The sequence below is a fragment of the Mustela putorius genome, unplaced genomic scaffold (assembly GCF_011764305.1).
Source record: "Mustela putorius furo isolate JIRA1106 unplaced genomic scaffold, ASM1176430v1.1 tig00001878_pilon_pilon_pilon, whole genome shotgun sequence".
Lineage (NCBI taxonomy): Eukaryota > Metazoa > Chordata > Mammalia > Carnivora > Mustelidae > Mustela > Mustela putorius.
The window spans coordinates 61,278-82,680 of NW_025421896.1; the positions used below are offsets into that span (position 1 = coordinate 61,278).

Here is a 21,403-nt window from a genome sequence, read left to right on the forward strand (position 1 = left end):
GCCTTCAGCTCAGGTCATGATCTCAGGGTCCAGGGATCCAGTCCCGCCTTGGGCTCTCTGCTCAGCAGGGAGCCTGCTTCCTCCTCTCACTCTGCCTGCCTCTCTGCCTACTTGTGATCTCTCTCTGCCAAATAAATAATAAATAAAATCTTAAAAAAAAAAAAAAAGAAACTCTTAATCTCAGGAAACAAACAGGGTTGCTGGGCGGTGGAGGGAAAGGAGAGGGTGGCTGGGTGATGGACATTAGGGAGGGTATGTGCCATGGTGAGTGTTGTGAATTGTGTTAAGACTGATGATTCATAGGACTGTACCCCTGAAACAATACATCACATATTAATTAAAAAGTGAAGAAAAAAAAAAAAGAATGGGGCTTTGGAGTTAGAGGAAGCTAAGATTAATTCTTTCCCTACTTCAGTAACCTTGGCAAATACTTAATCGCTTCTTTCCTCCACTATAAAAGGCATAGAACAGTCGTATGGAAGTTTTATGATGATTAAATGAAACATAGAAAACAACTTGCTCTGCATTAACCTTTCAGACATGCTCTCCCTGGAAATCCACCTTTGGGACTTGGGAGGACCTAGGTAGGTAGAAGGGGTTGGATCAATGTGCTGGGACATTTTTTAAATAACAGCTGTAATTTCAATACTTGGTCATTTTTTCCCTTAATTAGAATTCTTGCCAAACTGTGTTTCTGTCTTTATTGCACACTTAAGGCATAATCTTTTCCAAAAGAAGGCGGTGTAGACATGAAGGGGGGAAAAGCTTCCATGGTCTTGGGATTAACTAAACAAGCTTCTGTCAAGGTAGCTTTAATTCTTTCTGGGTCAGCGACTGGTCTAGTAATCTTGCGCAAACTGTAAACATATTTACTATCTTGCTGGTATCCTTTATATCCATGGAGAGATCCTTTACTTCCTTAGATATTGCTCTGAGAGAAAAGCTTCAACTCACTCATGATTATCAGGACTCTAGGAACAACACAGATGACCCACTTTTCACACTGTAATAACAAGATCTTACATGTGTTTCAACCTGACTTTTCTGGAGTGCTTCCCACATCGTGGATATGCCCCATGTCATGGAATTTGAATAAGACAGAGTATCTCAGACAGGCTGAGCCCTGACAGGTCTGGATGAAAAGCCTCTTTGGGTGGATGGTAAAGGACAGATTTAGGTTTGGGAGTCAGTTCACGACACATTATAATCCAAAAATCACTCAAGTATTAATAGTCAACTAGGAATCTACCATGTACAATCACTGACCTAGGCCAGAAGAAATCTAAAAGATTCAGTTATGTGACAATCCTTGTACTTTAAAGAAGCCCAATTCCTCTCTTTTCTTATGGCATTAAGACAAAATATAGTTCCATAAATGAGACAGATAACATAACTATTACAGAATTTAGAAATAGTAGAGTTACATACTGGAAACAGATTTTTCTAAAGCAGGTGGAAATGAGCAAAGTCTGATTCTGGTTATTGGGCTGAAGGTGAAAGTCAATGGGGAAAAGTAAAGAAAGGCCAAGTCTGCGCAGTGTAAGGAAATAGGCCCCAGGGATAGGAAGGGGCACGCCTCATGTTGTTCCCCTACCCAGCGCCTTCCACCTACTGACAATCTGTTGGTCCTCCTGAGCCTAGTTTATGAGGCCCTTCCTCTCCCACATGGCCTTTCCAGATCTCTCCTTCGGAACTGCAGGAGCCTCCTCCTGCCTTCCCCAGCACAGTGCCCGTGCTGCTTCTGTGACAAGCACATCCTGCCATCTTCAGAGAACACTGCTCACGTGTCCATTTACCCAACTAGGCCACCCTCCTAAAGGCAGGGGTTGTATCCTATTTAACCCCACCGCCCACACCAGTGGCCAAACAGTTCCTCACGTAGCCAATATGTACTTTAAAAAATTTTTTCTTTTTATTTAATTGAATGGGAAGTAAGGTAGGATAAATGGAGCCAGGTTATAAAGAGGTATATACATCAGAGTTCACTCATTCAGTTAATATTTATTGAATGCTTACTGTGTGCCAGGCCCTATTCTAGGGCTCTGAGGATATATCCATGAACAAACCAGATAAAACTCTCTCCCCTTGTGGAGTTCACAAGAGATCTATCATGAGGGGTGGGGTTACCATAAATTTATATAAATTCAAGCATACCTAGTGGCCAAAAAACAAAACAAAAAAAAAAAAAAAGGACACACATTTAAATAGTTCAGTTACTGGTGTTATAAAAGTCTACTGATGCTATGTAGTTTTTATTGCATATTGTATATAATATATTTACTATGTTCATAATATATTCATATCTATGTATCACAGGGATTCTAATTTTAAGACTATACAGAGAACTTCATTGGCAATTTAAGAAATTTTCAGGGATCATTTTCAGCATGCTTGATTTACTTCTGACGCACAGTCTAAAAATCTAAACAGCTTGTGAGTCGTGACTCTACCATACCAAAAGGAAAACACTGAGATTACTGGGCAGAGCATAAGAATGAAGACATGACAAATCCATGTCTGCTCAGGCTAGTCTGGTTAAAGGGAACAAGAGACAGTACATTCATGTGAATACACAAGGTCAGTCAACAATGGACATCACATCAAGAATTAAAACAAAACAAAACAAAACAAAAAACCCCAAAACAGTTCATGAGCCATTTCCCATTGTTTTCTTTTTAAAAATCTAAAACAGTAAGATCTTGAGGTCATAAATAAAGAAAAAAATCTTAACATACTGGCTTATTCTTATTAAAGGTTTGTCACTTTCATATATTTTTCAAAGAGTATTTTACAAAGAACACATTAAGAAAAAAATCACTTAAAAGTTTTCCAGTAATTTTACTCTATATACATTAATTCTAATCATTTAACCCTGAAAACAATCTTTACTTGTACAATGTAAAAATATTTTTGACAGTGAATAGAAAAATTCCATTACTGTAAAGCTACAAACAAATTTATGCTCCTAAGAGCAAAGATAATAAAGCAAAAATAATAATTATACTAGTGATAAGCACCAAGATGAATTTTTTTTGCATTTAGGGCCTGATTGGTTGTATTTAAACATAAACTCTGCAACACTTTATTTGGCAAAAAAAAAAAAAAAAAAAAAAAAGGTGGGGGGGATAAAAAGTATACATACAGAGGTCTGGAAATAGTGAAGAATGCCCACTTTAAAAATAAAACAGTAAAATCATACTTTTTAAATTAATATGACATTTACAAAATATATTCATGTCACTTCTCTTCATCTTTATACAATTTAGATTGCTCCATTTTTTTTTTAATGTGTTGTCACACTAATATAAATAAATACACTGAACCCGGGAGTCTGCTGTAATGAATCCAAATCATTAAGAACTAGATCCAATAGCTCAAACAATCTTAGTTGCAACTCACTCCAACTACTGAGATAGATTATTATTTACCTTTGTAATTTTTTAAAAGCCTTAGCCAGATGAGAGATATCGTCGTACGTGTAAGTGTGTGTGTGTGTGTGTGTGTGTGTGCATATATGAATGTGCGTGTATGCATGTGCCAGAGCAGTGTGAGTACAACCCAGAAACAGCAGTGATATACACACGAGTCTACACAACGGCCTGCACCACACGGGCAGCCAGACACTGAATACCCCTCCAAACAAACCTGAGGCTGAGCAATGAGGAAATGAGGGGATCTGTCATCATATTGCAGAATTAACAACAGGTCTGGAAAATGAAGACAGGCAGGAGGCCTTGGCCAAGACGTTCCCCTGACGCTGGAGGACGAGAAGCAGCGACAGCCACTTTTGCAGGCAGGGATCAGGGGACCGGATCTGGCTGCAGTGGTAGGGATTCCCTGGGTCTGCAGCCGAGGATCCCTGCAACTTCCTTCCCCAAAGGGCATCTGTCGTGGCCTCTGGCAGTGGCCTCCACCTCACCCAGTGACCTCTATGGGATCCCAGCTTGTGAGCTGGGGTATCCCCTCCTGCTGGTCACAACCGTTAGCTCAATACAGACACTATCCCTTCTGGAGGCTTGGCCGAAAACCATCCCTACTTTCCATTTTCAACACAGTTTGAGAAGGGGAGGCTCCTTCTGTCCCTGTGGGGTCCCTGAGTTTGAGGTAATGCCAACACACCATACGCTGGAGAGCAATGACGTAGGAAGTCAGGCAGTCCACTTTAGAACTCAAGCAATCGACATTCAATATGAGCCAGTTTTTGTTATCGCAGTAATAGTTCTCAGTGAGATAGTTTCTCTACACAACTTCTAACGTATGGGGTAAAGAAAAAAAAGTATTGCTGGAAGATGAAAGATTTTTTAAAGTGTCTTGTTGAAACTCATTAAAGGAAGGAAAAGGAAACCGATTACTTGTTCGCCTTCTTGGTTCCTGTCCTTGGCTTTCAAGGTCAAAGAGCACCAAGGTTCCTGTTAAGTTACTTACTTAAGTTACTGGCACCTCCACCCACACAATCCTAGGGAATTCCTTGGCCCTCTACTTTCCAAATTTGTAATCATATCCCTGGGTGTGTCTATACAGCTCGTTAATTCAGTTTCAAAATCCACAGCATTTTTTTTCAACAAAATGAGATAGTTACATTCTTTAAATGCCAGCCATGAAATCATCACGAGAAAAAAAGAACAAGTTAGATTATATATACATAAATTGAATACAATTTTCTCCTTTTTTAAGGTGTATGTTGAAGACATGTTTAAGAGTGTTTCTAAAGAAAAGGCCTTAGGGAAGGAGCCCCATACTGTGTCCCACAGTCTGATGCTCTGTCCCTGTGCTGTCAGTTCCTAAGCTACACTCTAGCTACGACTTGTGTCATGAACGCCACCTCCCCAAATGGGCACATTAGATGCAGAGACAAACTTCCTTTATAACTCAGTGAATTTTAGTCACACCAGAAAAATGATCTAACCTGTCCAAACATGAAACTTCTTTCTTCCCCCATTAACTAAACCCCCTTCTTTAAAAAAAAAAAAAAAAAAAAAAAGGTCAGATTGGAGGGTCAAGTTAAAATCCACCAGATTTCAGGTTAAACTCTCAGGGTAGCATGATTTCAAATTCATAGCAGCCTTCAGTTTTCTGTATTTTCCTATATTTATCCCAAGTAAACTTCCTGGACCATAATATTTAGGGAGAAATTAAAAGGGTTTTATAGTATAGTGTAGTATAGTATAGTATAGTATTAAGTTCCAGAAATTCTCAGTTTATCAGGGTTTACTCTGAGCTCAATGTCCTACAACGTCTACACGATACAAGTACGTGAACAAGAAGGATTTGAAATACAAAAAACCCTTAGCTCTGTGTCATAAATAAATTTGGGTAAAAACGCAAGCCTTCCACTGAATCATCTCAGCAAAGATGGCCCATCTTCTCTGCAAGAAGCAACCTAGGAATCAAGGGGGGACACCACAATCATTTGTCCATTCAGAAACACAAATACAGTGGTAAGGAAGAGCAAGGACTGCACTTACCTTTCCTTGGCCAGGAGGACAGACATTCCCACCAGCTTAGCAAACTCTTCTGATGTCTGGGATCCCTTTTCTGAAACCTACCAGAAACACAGCAGAGACAAAAATGTGTTAATTTAGTCCAACTAAGTACTCACCTAGGGAGACTGTCTACCAGGATACTCAGGAAGTAATTTACCAAATTTCTTACTCAAATCCAAAGAATATTCACTATAGAACTAAATCCTCTTCACTAGTGTTTAATTCTACAAATGCCGAAGGACCGACAGAAACACAGTAGAGCTGAAAATACCAAAACACGGTGAAGCCCTCTACAATGTAATGAAGGCTCTATACTGAACTGAAGAAGAACTCTTTGAGATTCTAAAAAGGAACATGTAACAAATTCTAAATGAGTGCATATTTCATGCTCCAGTAAAGGAAACTTATATATAGGTTAAGCTTTAAAATATATGGTAGAAATATCAAGTCTTAAGCCTCAACTTCCTCATCCTCACCTAGTTTAAAATAAGTGTAATACATACGAATTATTCAAATTAAACAGGCTCACCACAGAGGCTATGAAGGCAGTAATATTTCAAGTCTCCTAATAAGTAATAGGAGTAGTTTGGCCAGTAAAATCCATCTAAACTAAACTACAGCTGCTTTTCATGTATTTTCTTAACATTTTATTTATTTATTTAAGATACAGACAGTGAGAGAGAGCATGAGCAAGGAGAAGGTCAGAGGGAGAAGCAGACTCCCTGTGAAGCTAGGAGTCCGACGCGGGACTCGATCCCAGGACTCCAGGATCATGACCTGAGCCGAAGGCAATCGCTTAACCTACTGAGCCACCCAGGCACCCCTGCTTTTCATATTTTTTGAAGCAATTATTCTGTAAAACAACCTGTGATGTTTTATAATACCACTTATGTAGGTGTTACTCAAAGAAAAAATTCTGTCAGGGGTCACATTCTGATCAAGAAAGTTAAAAACCTGTCCGTGAGACTGAGCTTCAAACAAAAAGACAGCACCTCACGAATTCCAGTTCTCCTTGGTTAAGTTTCAAAAACTTGAACAATGTAATTTTGATTAATATTTATTCACTGTTAATAATAGGTGTTTTGGGCTAGTCTGAAGGTGGTGAGTTATCTCAACTGATTATTCAGTTGAGATAGCAGTTACAGATCGAACAGTTACAGTTACAGATCGAACTCCTTGTTCTACTACTCTTTCCCCCTTCTCACTACCGTACGTACTAGTGACTAGTAAAAAAAAAAAGTAGGTGTTTTTAATTGGGTCTACAAACATTACTTTTTAGTAAAGTTAAATTCAAAAGGAAATCCTGTTTCTCAAGTTGCTAGGCACTCAGGTCTGGTGGGCTGACTGATGAGGAGGAAACGGGGGTTCACATACTGTCTCCAAGGCTGAGGCCACCATTTCCTCTTCCTTATGGCTCTGAAGCTCAATTACCATGACGCCACTGTCAAAAACTCGGAGCCCTAAAAACCACAGATGGGAGAACAAAGCTGTGAATATCTATGATCTTCACCCACTAAGGAGGTGTAGCTACAGCATAACTAAAAAGCTCGCGAATAAGCACTTAATGAAAGTATGAACTATAATCCACATGCTGAAGAAAATATGTCTGGCTCTCTTTAATGAACCTGGGGAGAGGAAAATATAATGCACAGCTGAACATCTGTACTTTTAAATCTCCAGAAACTAACACAAGATGTCTAGCAGAGGGGCTGGTAATTCTGACCTCCTAGGAAGAGCCCACATTCCTCTGTCACTGCCCCCAAGTCAACAAGACTTGGACCACTAGCCCTGATAAGGTGGCAAGCCAGGATAAGTGAATTTTGTTCATTTCATTCCAAAAGGGGCAATATGTTGGCTCACCACACAGACGGCAGGCTCGACAGGCCCAGCAGGCCCTTCCTGTCTACTCTGTATGGAACAGTGGCTCTAGTTGGCAAGCTTCCCTTAGAGGTTCTTTTACCTGAGAGGTAATTTTAGCGCTTCCAGCATCTTGCAAGCATTCACTAAATCTTCTGGTAAGAGCAACTAATAGGAAAAAAAAAATCCAGTTTACACTGCAAATTAATAGAGTGATGTTATATAATTATAATGATCACTAAAAGACAAGAGGAAACTTAACAATTATCATCTATCTGTGACTTAATCTCAGGGTCATGAGTCAGGCTCCAGGCTGGCCCATGGAGTCTAGTTAAAAAAAATTTTTTTTTAAATAAAAACATAAAAATTATCATTTATCAGGGATTTTAGGTGGCTTCATCACTATAAGGCAAAAAGAATTAATAAAGAAGCAAAGCAGCGCTATCTTACAGAAAACAGCACAAGCCATGTGTGTAATTTTAAAATCAATAAAATATTAGTAGTCATTAATAAAATAAAAAGGAACAGGTGAAATTAATTTTAACACATGTGTTTCATTTAACCCAAGAATTCTAAAACATCAATATATAATCAATATAAAAATTATTAATGATATTTAACTTCTTATTTGGTACAAAGCCTCCTACATGTGGTATATAATTGACACTTCTAGCATAGCTCCATTTGGATTAATTGTATTGCAAGGTCACAGTTGTCACATGTAGCTAGCTAGTGGCCAGCCTTCCAGACCACACAACCTTAAAGAATCAGCCCAGCATGGTGGCTGACAAGTACAGCTTTGAGTCACCCAGAACGGCTCCAGAGGCAGCCCGGCCTGGGGCCACATGCCTGTCAAACCACTGTTTCCAAGGCACAGCCTTGGTCAAATAAGTGAATCTTTGTGAGCCTCAACTTCCTCATCTTCATATCATGCCCTTGATGGGCACAGTGAGAGAGGCTTCCTCTCTGGGGTACCACGAGAAGAAATGGGGCAGTGCGTGCAGAGCGCCTGGTTCATAGTCAGTACTCACTGATAGCACTCACGGTGACCAGTCAGATGAAGACACAGCAGAGGCTCAAATATACGGCGCTGCAGTAAGCGCTGGAGGGACAGGTCTATGAGCTATTCGCACAGAGGCGACTACTGACACCTCAAAACTGTGTTTGACTAAAGGGCACGAAGAGTGCATGGACAGAACATGGGGGGCCAAGGACACATGGGTGTGAAGAGACAAGGAGGGTTAAAGAACAGCCACTGCTGATTCAGAGCCCGTGGAGGAGGGCAGCTTTCCCCCGGCTTCTCCACACACCACCTGTCTCCAACCCAGTGAATCTAAAAACAGTCGACAACCCCAGAGAAAAGACATCATACACAGGCTTATTAATCACAGTATGGGCACGGAATAGTAAAGCCAGAAGGTATCAGTCAACCCAAATTCCCATTTCAAAGGTAGGGAAACCGAGTCTCAGTGAGGGTCAGTGAGCTACTCTAGGTCACTCAGCACAACACTGGCAAAACAAGGGACAGAGTCTTCCTCTCAGATCCCAAGGCAGTAGAGCACTCTTGTACCACACCACACCGCTACTGGGATAGTTCTGGTGTTCTCAACCCTTCCTCAAATTGTATTCACTTTGGGGAATTTGTGTTATATTAAGAAAGTCTATATTTAGTTAAAGAACATCTAAATGTTCTATTCTTACTTCCATTCCTTGAGCTCGGTTTACTAAACAGTACACCTCCGTGAGTGACATTATTCCCCCTCGTTCCTGTTAAAATATGGAATTTAGCAAGTATTAGGTTATAATTAGAACCAGTTGGGCATTTTTTTTTTTTTTTGCTCAAAATGAAAGTTTCTTGACAGTGTTATAAATGTAATATCAATTTGATTCTCTGTCCATACAAAAGTATGAATTTCTATTTCATTAATAATACTGAACAACTAATGTCTTAACAGTGATAAAATTTTTAGAACATTTAAAAATTACATAGGATCCCATTTTTACATCATAATTCTGATGTATTATCATGCCTTCTATTTTGTCTGTAAAACTTTTAGAGGATACAGTGCATTGACGTGGTAAAACCAAGGCACAGGATACAGTTACAAGAAGTATATATAAACCTTAGTTAGCACTTTGTGCCAATTTTGGAAACATTTAGAGGAGATCATAAAGCCTGAAAAATTCTCACATCCTATTATGATTTACAATTAATTGTGCAATAAACAGACTATTAACCACCATTCCATTACTAAATATATGGCTATCACTATATAGGCTGTAGGCAATTGAAAAAAGTTTCCAATATTAAAACCTGGTATAAGTAGGTGGTTGATGTGGATATTGTGCCTTGTATTAGCTAGATAATTGTCTTAAGTTTCCATTTTAATTTGCAATGTATATGGCAGTTATCAATCTTTATGCTATCTTCATTACATAAATGGTGGTGTGGGGGGGGTGGTTCTCCAAAAATTAAATCCCTTCTCCCTACAAAAGACAGAAGATTTACAAGAAGGAAACCATGTAAGAAATGCACAGATAACATTAATAAAATCCAAATATGGACTAAAGGGTTGAATTCCAATCTACCAGGACATTCTCTTAATTTAGGGTGAGGAGCTAACACATTCCTGTGACAATTCATTAGTTTATTAATTAAAAAAAAATCACCATGACATTTTTTTCAAAATAGTAAAGTCTTGGCTAGAGCGTCAAGCATTGAAGGAAAGTCGTTAAGTCTTTTCATTCATAAAATGAAGAGGGACAAAAGCCTTTCCAAATTTAGGGGCCGGGAGGCTATTCCATTGAATTTAAAGAAATGAAATAGAGTGGCAAAAAAATTGTACTTAATACTTTTAAAGGAAGTGTTTTCGAAACTTAAGGTAAACATTTAGACCCATGAAAACACATTGCTTGGCACATGCACGCCATGAATAGAACACTTCTGAAGGCAGTGACCGCCTGGCCACCACGGCACCTGGCTCTTGCCCCACCAGCAAAACACTTCTGAGGTCCTTGTCCCAGCTCCCCTCACATGGGGGCCTCTGGCTTCTGCATCTGCTGGATTTGCTTCTGTAGCTGGTCCTTGTCCAACTTCATCTTGGCTTCAAGAACTTGCCTGAGGGATCCTATGCTTTCATAGATGGCCGCCAACCCAGCATCAACTTCTGCTTTCATTTCCTTCATGTCCTCATTCATCTGTAACTCCAGCTTGCTGATGCGCCCATGCACTTTCTCTTCTTCCTGTTTTGTTCTCTGCACTTCCATATTCTCCTTCTGACTTCCTTCTATTTTGTCAAGTCTGGCTGACATCTGGCTGACATCTGGCTGAGCTTCTTCTCCATGTCCCTTTCGCTGGCTCCACTGTTTTCCTTAACGACCAAGGAAAGCTGATCAATTTTCTATAAAAGTTCTTTCTCTATCCGTTCTTGTTCCTGTTGTAACCAATTCCGTGCAGATAAAATCTCATTACTGAGTTCCTCAATCGTACCTTTAAATTTTGTATCCAGAAGTCGAAGCTGGTGGTTACTATCTCTGTGGGACATCTTCAGTTTGGTGCTTTGCTCTGATATCGACAAGGCCACTCTGTTCAAAAGCTGAGAAATCTGTCCCTCTGCATCTTTGATTTTTGTTTCCAAGATAAGTTTGGCAGCTTGCTGTTCTTTGTTCAAGTGCTGGAGCCCCTCCTAAGTTGTTTTGTGCTCTGCAGAGAGTCTGGCTATGCTGGCGTCACATCTTGCCACTCTTCCCCGCAGGTCCCCCAAACCCGAGAGCTGACGCATCTCCAAGGTCTTTAAGGCGGAATTCGTTCCATAGCTGATGTTGTCCCGGGCCCGGATCTGCTCCTGCAGTACCTCGATATCCCGATTGAGCTGCTTCACAATGGCAGTTATGTTTCTGATGTGCTCCTCCAAGAAGAGCCTGGCCAAGCGGTCGCCGCCCCCTTTGTTCTCCATTTTCGGCAAACTGCCAACAATGTCGTCCTTAATCCGGAAGGCGTGCTCCACAAGGGCCGCGGTTGTCTTCTCGTGACAGAGGATCCTATCTTCCAGTTGTTCCACGAGGCCTACAGAGGAGTAGGGTGCCATGGTCAGGGACTGGCTGTGTCGGGGCATGGTTCTAACTCGCCTTAGATGCATATTTTCCATATATTATACCTTTCCTCAGTGACGAGAGAAGGAAATGCAGTGTTCCGTTGGGCCATTTTCTTTTTAATAATTTACTTCGGCGCCGGGGGCGGGCGCGCCGCGGCTGCCCGTGTCCTCGCCGGCGCGGCTGGGTGCGGCGGCCGCTGGCGCGGGCTGGGCGGGGCGCCCGGCTGCAGGCCCGCGCCGCGGGGAGCGCCGTCCAATCAGCGCGCGCCTGCGCCTGGCCCGGCGCGCGGCCCGGCCGGGTTCGCGGCTCCCGGGGCGCGAGCCGCGGCGCGCCGCCCGAGCCGCTTCCGGGCGCGTTGCCTGGACGCGGTTGCCGTGGCAGCCCGAGCTGGAGGCTTTCCCCGCGCACCCCAGTTGGCATTTCTTAACAGAAATCACAATCAGAGTAAAATCAGGAATCATAGAACTTCCTAAGAAGTCTTTAAAAACTAAATATACACACAGGAAAACCTAGTCAGATACATGAAGCATTTCCAATTCAGTATGTGGATGTTAACATCATTATTACTGTTTTCACATTTACTTCAATGAGAAGAGGGCCTCTACACCACGTTTCAAAAAATGTATTGAAATGTTTTAAGTTGTTACAACTAATAAATGAATAAACTATGGAATTAAACAGGAATATCACCACTGTAACCCCAAATGAAGTTGACAGATCTAGCTATTGACTAGCTATTGACTATCTAGCTATTAGGGGCTGCTGCTACATCACAAAAAAAAAAAGACAAACAGGCATTATGTACCCCTTGATGAAAATGCACAGCACCCTCTATGAAATATTCAACAAAAAAAAAAAAAAGAAAAAAGAACTTTAGCTGTAAATTCCAGTCTATAAGGAATACAAGGGGCAGGGAAGTATGTCAAAATAAAATCAATAAAATCTGAGACACTCTATAAAATAAACCACTAGCTTCTTTAATAAATATATTATGTGGGATAGAAAAAAGAGATAAGAGAAGGGGAAACACGGATTAAAAAAAAAAAGGCAAGGCATTGAGAGAAAAATCAACCGATTGCAAGGTATCCTGATTTGAACAAACTAACCATAAGAGAAAATGTGAATACTAACTAGATATCTGAAAATAGTTAAAAAAATTATTTTTTTCACTTTTCCTGTGTGAAATGGGATTATAATTACATCTAAAGCATGTTTATCATTGTAATTACATACTGAAAAGTTTACAAAGTGATGCGATGTCTGGGATTGCTTTAAAGTAATGTTGAGTGAAGGCTGCTTACACATGAGCCGGGATGACAGGCACACAGGGATTCATTATACTATTCTATTTTGTCACGATGGAAATACTTTTTTTTTTTTTTTAAAGACCTTATTTTTTTTAACAGACAGATATCACAAGTAGGCAGAGAAGCAGGCAGAGAGAGAGAGGGAGGAAGCAGGCTCCCTGCTGAGCAGAGAGCCCGATGTGGAGCTCGATCCCAGGACCCTGAGATCATGACCTGAGCGGAAGGCAGAGGCTTAACCCACTGAGCCACCCAGGCATCCCCACGATGGAAATACTTATTAAAATAAGCGTTTTAGGGCGCCTGGGTGGCTCAGTGGGTTAAGCCGCTGCCTTCGGCTCAGGTCATGATCTCAGAGTCCGGGGATCGAGTCCCGCATCGGGCTCTCTGCTCAGCAGGGAGCCTGCTTCCTCCTCCTCCTCTCTCTCTCTCTGCCTGCCTCTCTGCCTACTTGTGATCTCTCTCTCTGTCAAATAAATAAATAAATAATCTTTTTTAAAAAAAAAAGGCGTTTAATGAATGGAGTTTTGATTGCCTGAGTAATGTCAGAAGATATATCTGTATTATGAAATGATTAACAGCACACTTGTATTAACATCCAAACATCTAAATGTCTCTAAACATCTCGAGATCATATATTTCCTTTTGAAAATCAGAGATAAGAAAAGCTTTCTATCAAAGAGACTGAAGAAGTTACAGATACCTGAGATGGAAATTGAAAACAATCTAGATTTTGACAACAAATCCACGAATAAGTACACTAAACTGATTTAATATTCCTAAAAGGAAAAATAACATGTGGGTTGAATAGTAGCAGCACTGGGAAAGGAACGTAAAGCTGGTGTTTAGCTTTCCGATGACTTGGCAGTTACTTAACACAACCGAGAGCCTGCCTGCATTCTGTTTTTACCTCTAGCGGTGCCTGCAGCATCCCAGCCAGCTGCTTGGCCAGCTGCATGTGGTACTGTGTGCCCGAGCCGTAGGTTTCCCTGGTAACTGGGTTAGCTATTCCCATGCTCAGCAAATAGGACTTAAACCTGATGGTCTATAAGTAGAGAAGAAAATGCACAAAAAGACAAATACGTGACATTCATCTCTCCACCCCAACATTTGAAATCTTTCCACTGTAAACTCCATTCTACTAGTTATTTCTGTATCCACCCATTTCTTCCACCTTGTTGTTCCTATAGTATAAACTCGAAGAAACTGGATTTCTAGGAGTTCCCTGCATAAAGCTAATTAATTAGTCTTCTTCCTTCTCCTGTCTTGATATTTCATACTTCAATGACCTCACAGGTCTGGAGTGAGAAGAGGGTTAGGAAACAACTGTGCTGTATTTAATGCCAACCAAATGACAGAGCCAAAAACTTAGAAAGGAATGTGGCTGGGATCAGTCTGGAGATAAATTTAATGAAACAAATATCAAACATATGGTTATGTATAAAACAACCACTCCTTACACATTTCACTATCTCGCTTTTCCACACTCCAAGAGAAGGTACTGAAGTATCTTTTAATCCTAATGGCTGACTTTTTCTTTAATACTTTCATATATCCACAAGCCCTAACAGAAATCACTACATTAAGAAAGAAACTGCTGACCCACCAAAACATCACTGCATTATTTGCCCAATCTGGTTTCTAATGCCTTAAAAAGGCAACCTATTTACCTCATCTTCTGTGATGTCACCTTGCTTGTCTTTGATCTTATTAGCAATTGATTTTGATAACTCCACCATTTCCTTAGCCTGTCAAGAGAACAGTAAAAGACTAAAAAAAAAAATCATGTCCCCAAAGTGTCTGCTTACAAAACTCCTATCATAACTGGTAGGAATCCAACAGGTGTAAATTACACATACCTTGACCATTAGCTTGCTGAGGTCTTCAAAGGACTGAAATGAGAAATGAGTTTTTTTTTGGAATCTCTCTAAAGAACTAAAATGTTTTAAAGCAACAGAATACTTTATTTTCTTCCCTTAGACAAAACATTTTTGAAAAGTCCTACAAATATCAATTTATACATTTTTTAAAAAATTTATATAAATATTTACATAAGTAAAAACCCATCTTATTCTAAGAGTTTGATTTAGCCTGTTTCCTGCTCTCTCTCTCTCTCTCTCTCTCTCTCTCTCTCTGCCTACTTGTGATCTCACTCTGTCAAATAAATAAATAAAATCTTTAAAAAAAAATGGGGAGATAAACCATGTAGTTCAAAGAACAAACTCAGGGTTGCTGGAGGGGATGTGGAGTAGGGATGGGTTAAATGGGTGGTGGGCATTAAAGAAGGCACTTGTGGGGATAAGCACTGGGTGTTAAATATAAGTAATATGGGGGCGCCTGGGTGGCTCAGTGGGTTAAAGCCTCTGCCTTCAACTCAGGTCATGATCCCAGGGTCCTGGGATCGAGCCCTGCATCAGGCTCTCTGCTCAGCAGGGAGCCTGCTTCCTCTTCCTTCTCTGCCTGTTTCTCTGCCTACTTGTGATCTCCATCTGTCAAATAAATAAATAAAATATTTAATAAATAAATAGATAGATAGATAGATAGATAAAACTGATGAATCACTGAATTCTACTCCTGAAAACAATACTACACTCTATGTTAACTAACTTGAATTTAAATAAAAAATAAAAATAAAAAATGCTTGACTTTACACCAGTGTTAAAGTGATAAGCATTCAGTAGAACTCACACTTTGAAGTGTGAATTTTGATCTTTTCCCAGGCTAGTGATCTGATGTACAATCATTTTCATCAGCTGCAGTTCCCAGCAGCTGTGTGATCATGAGTGTGTACAGTTGATACCCTGACAACAATTGTGTGTCTGTATAGCCATGTTTGTTTTTTTCTACTCAGTGCAGTATTCAATATATTACATGAGACATTCAACACTTTACTACAAAATAGACTTCCTATCAGATGATTTTGTCCAACTATAGGATAATGTGTGTTTTTGAGCACAATTAAGGTAGACTAGGCTGCTTTGTTTTGTTGACAGTTTCCTTTGCTGTGCAGGAGACTTTTATCTTGATGAAGTCCCAAAAGTTCATTTTTGCTTTTGTTTCCCTTGACTTTGGAGATGTGTCTTGAAAGAAGTTGCTATGGCTGATGTCGAAGAGGGTTAACTGCCTGTATTCTTCTCTAGGATTTTGATGGATCCCTGCCCGTGTTGAAGTCTTTCATCCATTTAGAGTTTATCTTTGTGTATGGTATAAGACAATGGTTAAGTTTCATTCTTATGTACATAGCTGTCCAAGTTTCCCAGCACCATTTATTGAAGAGACTGTCTTTTTTTCCACTGGATATTTTTTCCTGCTTTGTTGAAGATTAGTTGACCATAGAGTTGAGGGTCCATATCTGGGCTCTCTACTCTGTTCTGTTGGTCTATGTGTCTGTTTTTGTGCCAGTCCCATGCTGTGTTGGTGATCACAGCTTTGTAATAAAGCTTGAAATCAGGCTATGTGGTGGCCCCTAGCTTCGTTTTTCTTTTTCAACATTTCCTTGGTGATTCGAGATCTTTTCTGGTTCCATACAAATTTTAGGATTGTTTGTCCCAATACTTTGAAAAATACCTTTAGTATTTTGATTGGGATGGCGTTGAAGGAATAGATTGCTCTGGGCAGCATAGATATTTTAACAATGTTTATTCTTCCAATCCATGAGCATGGAATATTTTTTTCCATCTTTGTGTCTTCTTCAATTTCTTTCATGAGTGTTCTGTAGTTCCTTGAGTAGAGATCCTTTACTTTGGTTAGGTTTATTCGCAGGTATCATTTGGTTGTTGGTGCTATAGTAAATGGAATCGATTCTCTAATTTCCCTTTCTATATTTTCATTGTTAGTGTAGAAGAAAACAACGGATTTCTGCACATTGATTTTGTATCCTGCCACATTACTGAATTTCTGTATGAATTCTAGTAATTTTGGGGTAGAGAATTTTGGGTTTTCTACATAAAGTATCATGTCATCTATGAAGAGAGAGAGTTTGACTTCAGAAGATATTTGTAAATGACATTACAGATAAAGGACTGGTATTCAAGATCTATGAAGAACTTCTCAAACTCAACACCCAAAAAACCAATTAAGTAAAAAAATGAGCAGAAGACATGAACAGATGCTTCTGCAAAGAAGACATACAAATGGCTTACAGACGCATAAAAAAAGTTCAATTATCATTAGCCATCAGGGAAATTCAAATTAAAACCACATTGAGATACCTCCTTACACCAGTTAGAATGGCAAAAATTGACAAGGCAGGAAACAACAAATGTTGGAGAGGATGCAGAGAAAGGGGAACCCTCTAACACTGTTGGTCGGAATGTAAGTTGGTACAGTCACATTGGAAAACAGTATGGAGGTTCCTCTATTAAAAATAGAGCTACCCTATGACCCAGCAATTGTACTACTGGGCATTTACCCCAAAGATACTGATGTAGTGAAAAGAAGGGGTACATGCACCCCAGTGTTCATAGCAGCAATGTCCACAATAGCCAACCCATAAGGAGCTGAGATGCCCTTCAACAGATGAATGGATAAAGAATATGTGGCTCATATATACAATGTAAAATTACTCAGCCATCAGAAAGGGTGAATACCCATCATTTGCATCAACATGGTTGGAAGTGGAGGGGATTACGCTAAGTGAAATAAGTCAAGCAGAGAAAGACAATTATCATATAGTTTTACTTATATGTGGAACATAAGGAATAGTATGGAGGACATTAGGAGAAGGAAGGGGAAAATGAAGTGGGGGGAAATCAGAGGAGGAGATGAACCATGAGAGTCTATAGACTCCAGGAAACAAACTGAGGGTTTCAGAGGGGAGGGCGGGTGGGGGAATGGCTTAGCCTGGTGATGGATATTAAGGAGGGCATGTATTGCATGGAGCACTGCATTATACACAAACAATGAATCTCAGAACACTACATCAAAAAATAATGATGTACTGTATGGTGACTAACATAACATAAAAAAGAAAAGGTAGGCTAGGCTAAGTTATGATGTTGGGTAGGTTTCATGTATTAAATGTATTTTTTACTTTTAATATCTTCAATCAAAAATGGGTTTGTTGGGAGTTCCCAAGTCAAGGAATATATGTAGTCAGAAAGAAACTGCCTTGAGAGAGATGAGCTCAATGATTATCAATTGAAAAAAAGTATCCATTTTATTCATCTCTTAGACAAACAGAAAAATAAAACATTTTCCCCTTGGAATAATATGTATACAATTATATAAATATATATTATATACAGTGTACAATAATTTATGTTATATATTAAATAATAGTTATAAATATTATATAATAAATTGATATTACTATATTAGGCTAATATATTTCCCTCTTAGAATAATACATGTTTAAATATATATCATATATTACATAGTATGTAATTTAATGTAATTTACAATTACATCATATTTACAATTACATTAAATTATATGCAGTATATTTTATTCTATTTATAAATACATATTGCATATACATTTATGTATATACTCATCTCTTAGAAACAAAAAAAAAAATAACATTTTCCCCTTAGGATAATATATGTGTATTTATATGTAATATATGTTAAACTACACAATATAGGATATATAATTATGTATATAAAATATGGAGTTATATACAATACATTTAGTATATGTTATAATATGTAAATATACATTTCATTTATGGACATACATAATAGAAATTCATCTTCTATAGAAACAAAAACAAAACCTAGAAAAATAGATGTATATTTAGAAATAGTTATATATATATAAAATATAACATGTATATATTAACACGTACCTATAATCAAATTAAATATACACAGTATATAGTTTATATAAGTACATATTTTTAGTTTATACATTATGTAATTATATTATAAATTCTATAAATTTATAAACTATAAACTAGATAATTTATATATATCATTGAGTTGTATATTATATATAATAGTTTTTTTATATAATCATATAAAATGTTATATATTTTACATAAAACATATTATATTGCATGCTATATTATGTATATTATATATTATAGGGGATAAACTATATTACATATAAACACATATTATTCTAAGGGGATAAATTTTATATTTTCCTATAAGAGATAAATATAGGTAATATATATTTATAAGTAGTATGGAACTAACACAAAACCATATAATTCATATGGTAAAATGTTGAAACGTTGACCAAAATATGAAAACTGCTAAACCTGTCAGAAAAAGACAAGACAAAAAGCTTTCGTGTATATCTATAAACTAAAGGTGACACTCTCCAAAGGTTTAAAGATTGTAATTGCTACTTCCATTTAAAAATTCGAATTCTAGGGGCATCTGGGTGACTCAGTTGGTTAAGTGTCATGTTCTCAGGGTCCTGGGACTGAACCCTGGGTCAAACTCTGGGCTCATGGAGGAGCTGGCTTGAGGGTTCTTTCCTTCTCCCTCTGCCCCTTCCACCACTCATGCATGTGCACGCTCTTGCTCTCTCTCCCTCTCTCAAATAAATAAAATCTTTTCTAAAAATAAAATAAAAACTTTAATTCTAAATTTAAAAAAAAAAAAAAACTACATACAAATCGAAATTTAACCAGAGGCCCCTGCCCCCTCCAAAACAAAAAATCAGTACTAAGCAAAACCCAGAACAGCTCATAATTTACAGTTCTCCATGAGCAGAACTTATCCCATAAAGTACTTTATTTTTACAATCTGCTTATCTTATGGAGCTAATTTTGTCCACTTTGTTTCATTAAAATTTCATACAGTGTAAAAGTAGAACTGTACGTAATAATCCATCTAAAACTTCTGTAACATCGTCATTATTTTCTGTAGATGATTCTGAGACTGTCTCATTCTACTGGTATTGGACCCTACTCATTCTTTTCTCTCCTGGCAGGTAACAACTACTGCTTCCAAGGCCTGTATTTTCACTGCCTTCAGGAAATAAATCTTTCTCAGCTTGAAACAGATGAGGTTCATCCATTTGATTATTTTTCCTCAGAAGTTTCATCTCTTCATTCATAGTTAAATTTTCCCAGTCTTTCACCATTGAGTTTGATCTTTATTTCCTTTATCTGTTTGATCTTCTTTTTCTAGCTCCTTTAGATATAAGGTTAGATTGTGTATCTGAGACTTCTACTTGAGGTGGGCCTGTATTGCTCTAAACTTCCCTCTTAGAATAGCTTTTGGTGCACCCCAAAGAAGATTTTTGAACCGTTGTGTTTGATTTTCATTTGACTCTGTGTATCTTTTGATTTCCTCTTTGATTTCTTGATTGACCTGTTCATTGTTTAGTAGCATGTTATTTAATCTCCATGTATTGGTGATCTTTCCAGATTTCTTCTTGTTGTTGATTCTTAGTTTCATAGTTGTAGTCAGAAAAGATGCATGCTATGACTTGGATCTTTGTGAATTTGTTGAGACGTGTTTTGTGGTCTAATTTGTTCTCTGTTCTGGACAACATTCCATGTGTACTTGAAAAGAATGTATATTCTGCTGCTTCAGGATGGAATGTTCTGAATGTATCTGTTGATTCAATACGGTCCCATGTATTATTCAAAGCCATTGTTTCCTTGATGATTTTCTGTTTGGATGACCAGTCCATTGATGTAAGTGAGGTGTTAAAGTCCTCTACTACTATTGTATGACTCTCAGTTACTTCTTTTATGTTTGTTATTAGCTGCTTTATGTATTTAGGTACATAAATATTTACAATTGTTATATCTTCCTGTTGGATTGATCCATTTATGATTATATAGTGTTCTTCTTTGTCTCTTGTTACAGTCTGTTTTAAACTCTATTTTGTTTGATGTAAGTATTGCTACCCTAGCTTTCTTTTCACATGCATTTGCATGCATTCTCCATCTCTTCACTTTCAATGTGCATGTGTCTTTAGGTTTGCAATGAATCTCTTGGAGGCAGCATATAGCTGGGTCTTGGTTTTTTTTTTTTCCATTCCATCTCTTTATGTCTTTTGATTGGAGCATTTAGTCCATTTACATTCAAAGCAATTATCGATGGATATGTATTTGTCATATTGTTACTTGTTTCATGGTTGTTTTGGTAGATCTCTCTTTCTTTTCTTGCTCTCTTCTCTCACAATCAGCTGGCTTTCTTTAATGAGATACATTTGGATTCCTTTCTCTTTCTTCTTTGCATGTCTATTACCAGTTTTTTGATTTGTGGTTACTGTTAGGTTTATATGTAACATCTTCTGCATATAATAGACCATATTGAGTCAATGGTCACTTAAGTTTGAATTCATTCTTTACTCCTCTTCTCTCCACAATTTAGGTATGTGGTGTCATACTTTACTTTTACTTTCTCAGTATGCTCACTGTTTTTTATAGTTATACTTACTTTAACTCCTTTTGTGCTTCCCACTTTTCTTACTCCTGCTGATTTTTGAAATTCCATGTTTTAAGTCACACTGGTTGTAAGAACTCACAAAATTAGGCCCTTCTGGTTTTCAAAGCCAAATGTAATGGGGATTCATCTTCCCTACATGGGGTCCCTGATGTGGAGGTTTGTTTTTCGCCCCTCACCATGCCTGCAGCACCCCTCCCTCCTGCAGACAGTTGTATGGGTCTCTTTAGCTCCAGACCATGTCTCTGTCCTTACTACCCTCTTTCAGTGGCCCCTTCTCTACATTTAGCTGTGGAGTTTGTTCTGCCAG

General features: G+C 38.5%; 1 protein-coding gene and 1 pseudogene across 1 annotated transcript; both read right to left on the bottom strand.

Annotated features, from left to right (window-relative positions):
* Positions 1-4,962: 4,962 nt before the first annotated feature.
* Positions 4,963-14,662, bottom strand: LOC123394199 (vacuolar protein-sorting-associated protein 36-like; the record flags this gene model as incomplete). The annotated part of the gene is made up of 8 exons (XM_045087960.1): positions 4,963-5,380; positions 5,466-5,542; positions 6,858-6,942; positions 7,444-7,508; positions 9,042-9,107; positions 13,650-13,784; positions 14,410-14,487; positions 14,599-14,662. Coding segments are annotated over 8 exons (607 nt in total), but the record flags the coding sequence as incomplete, so codon positions are not given.
* Positions 10,182-11,614, bottom strand: LOC123394201 (annotated as a pseudogene).
* Positions 14,663-21,403: the final 6,741 nt, after the last annotated feature.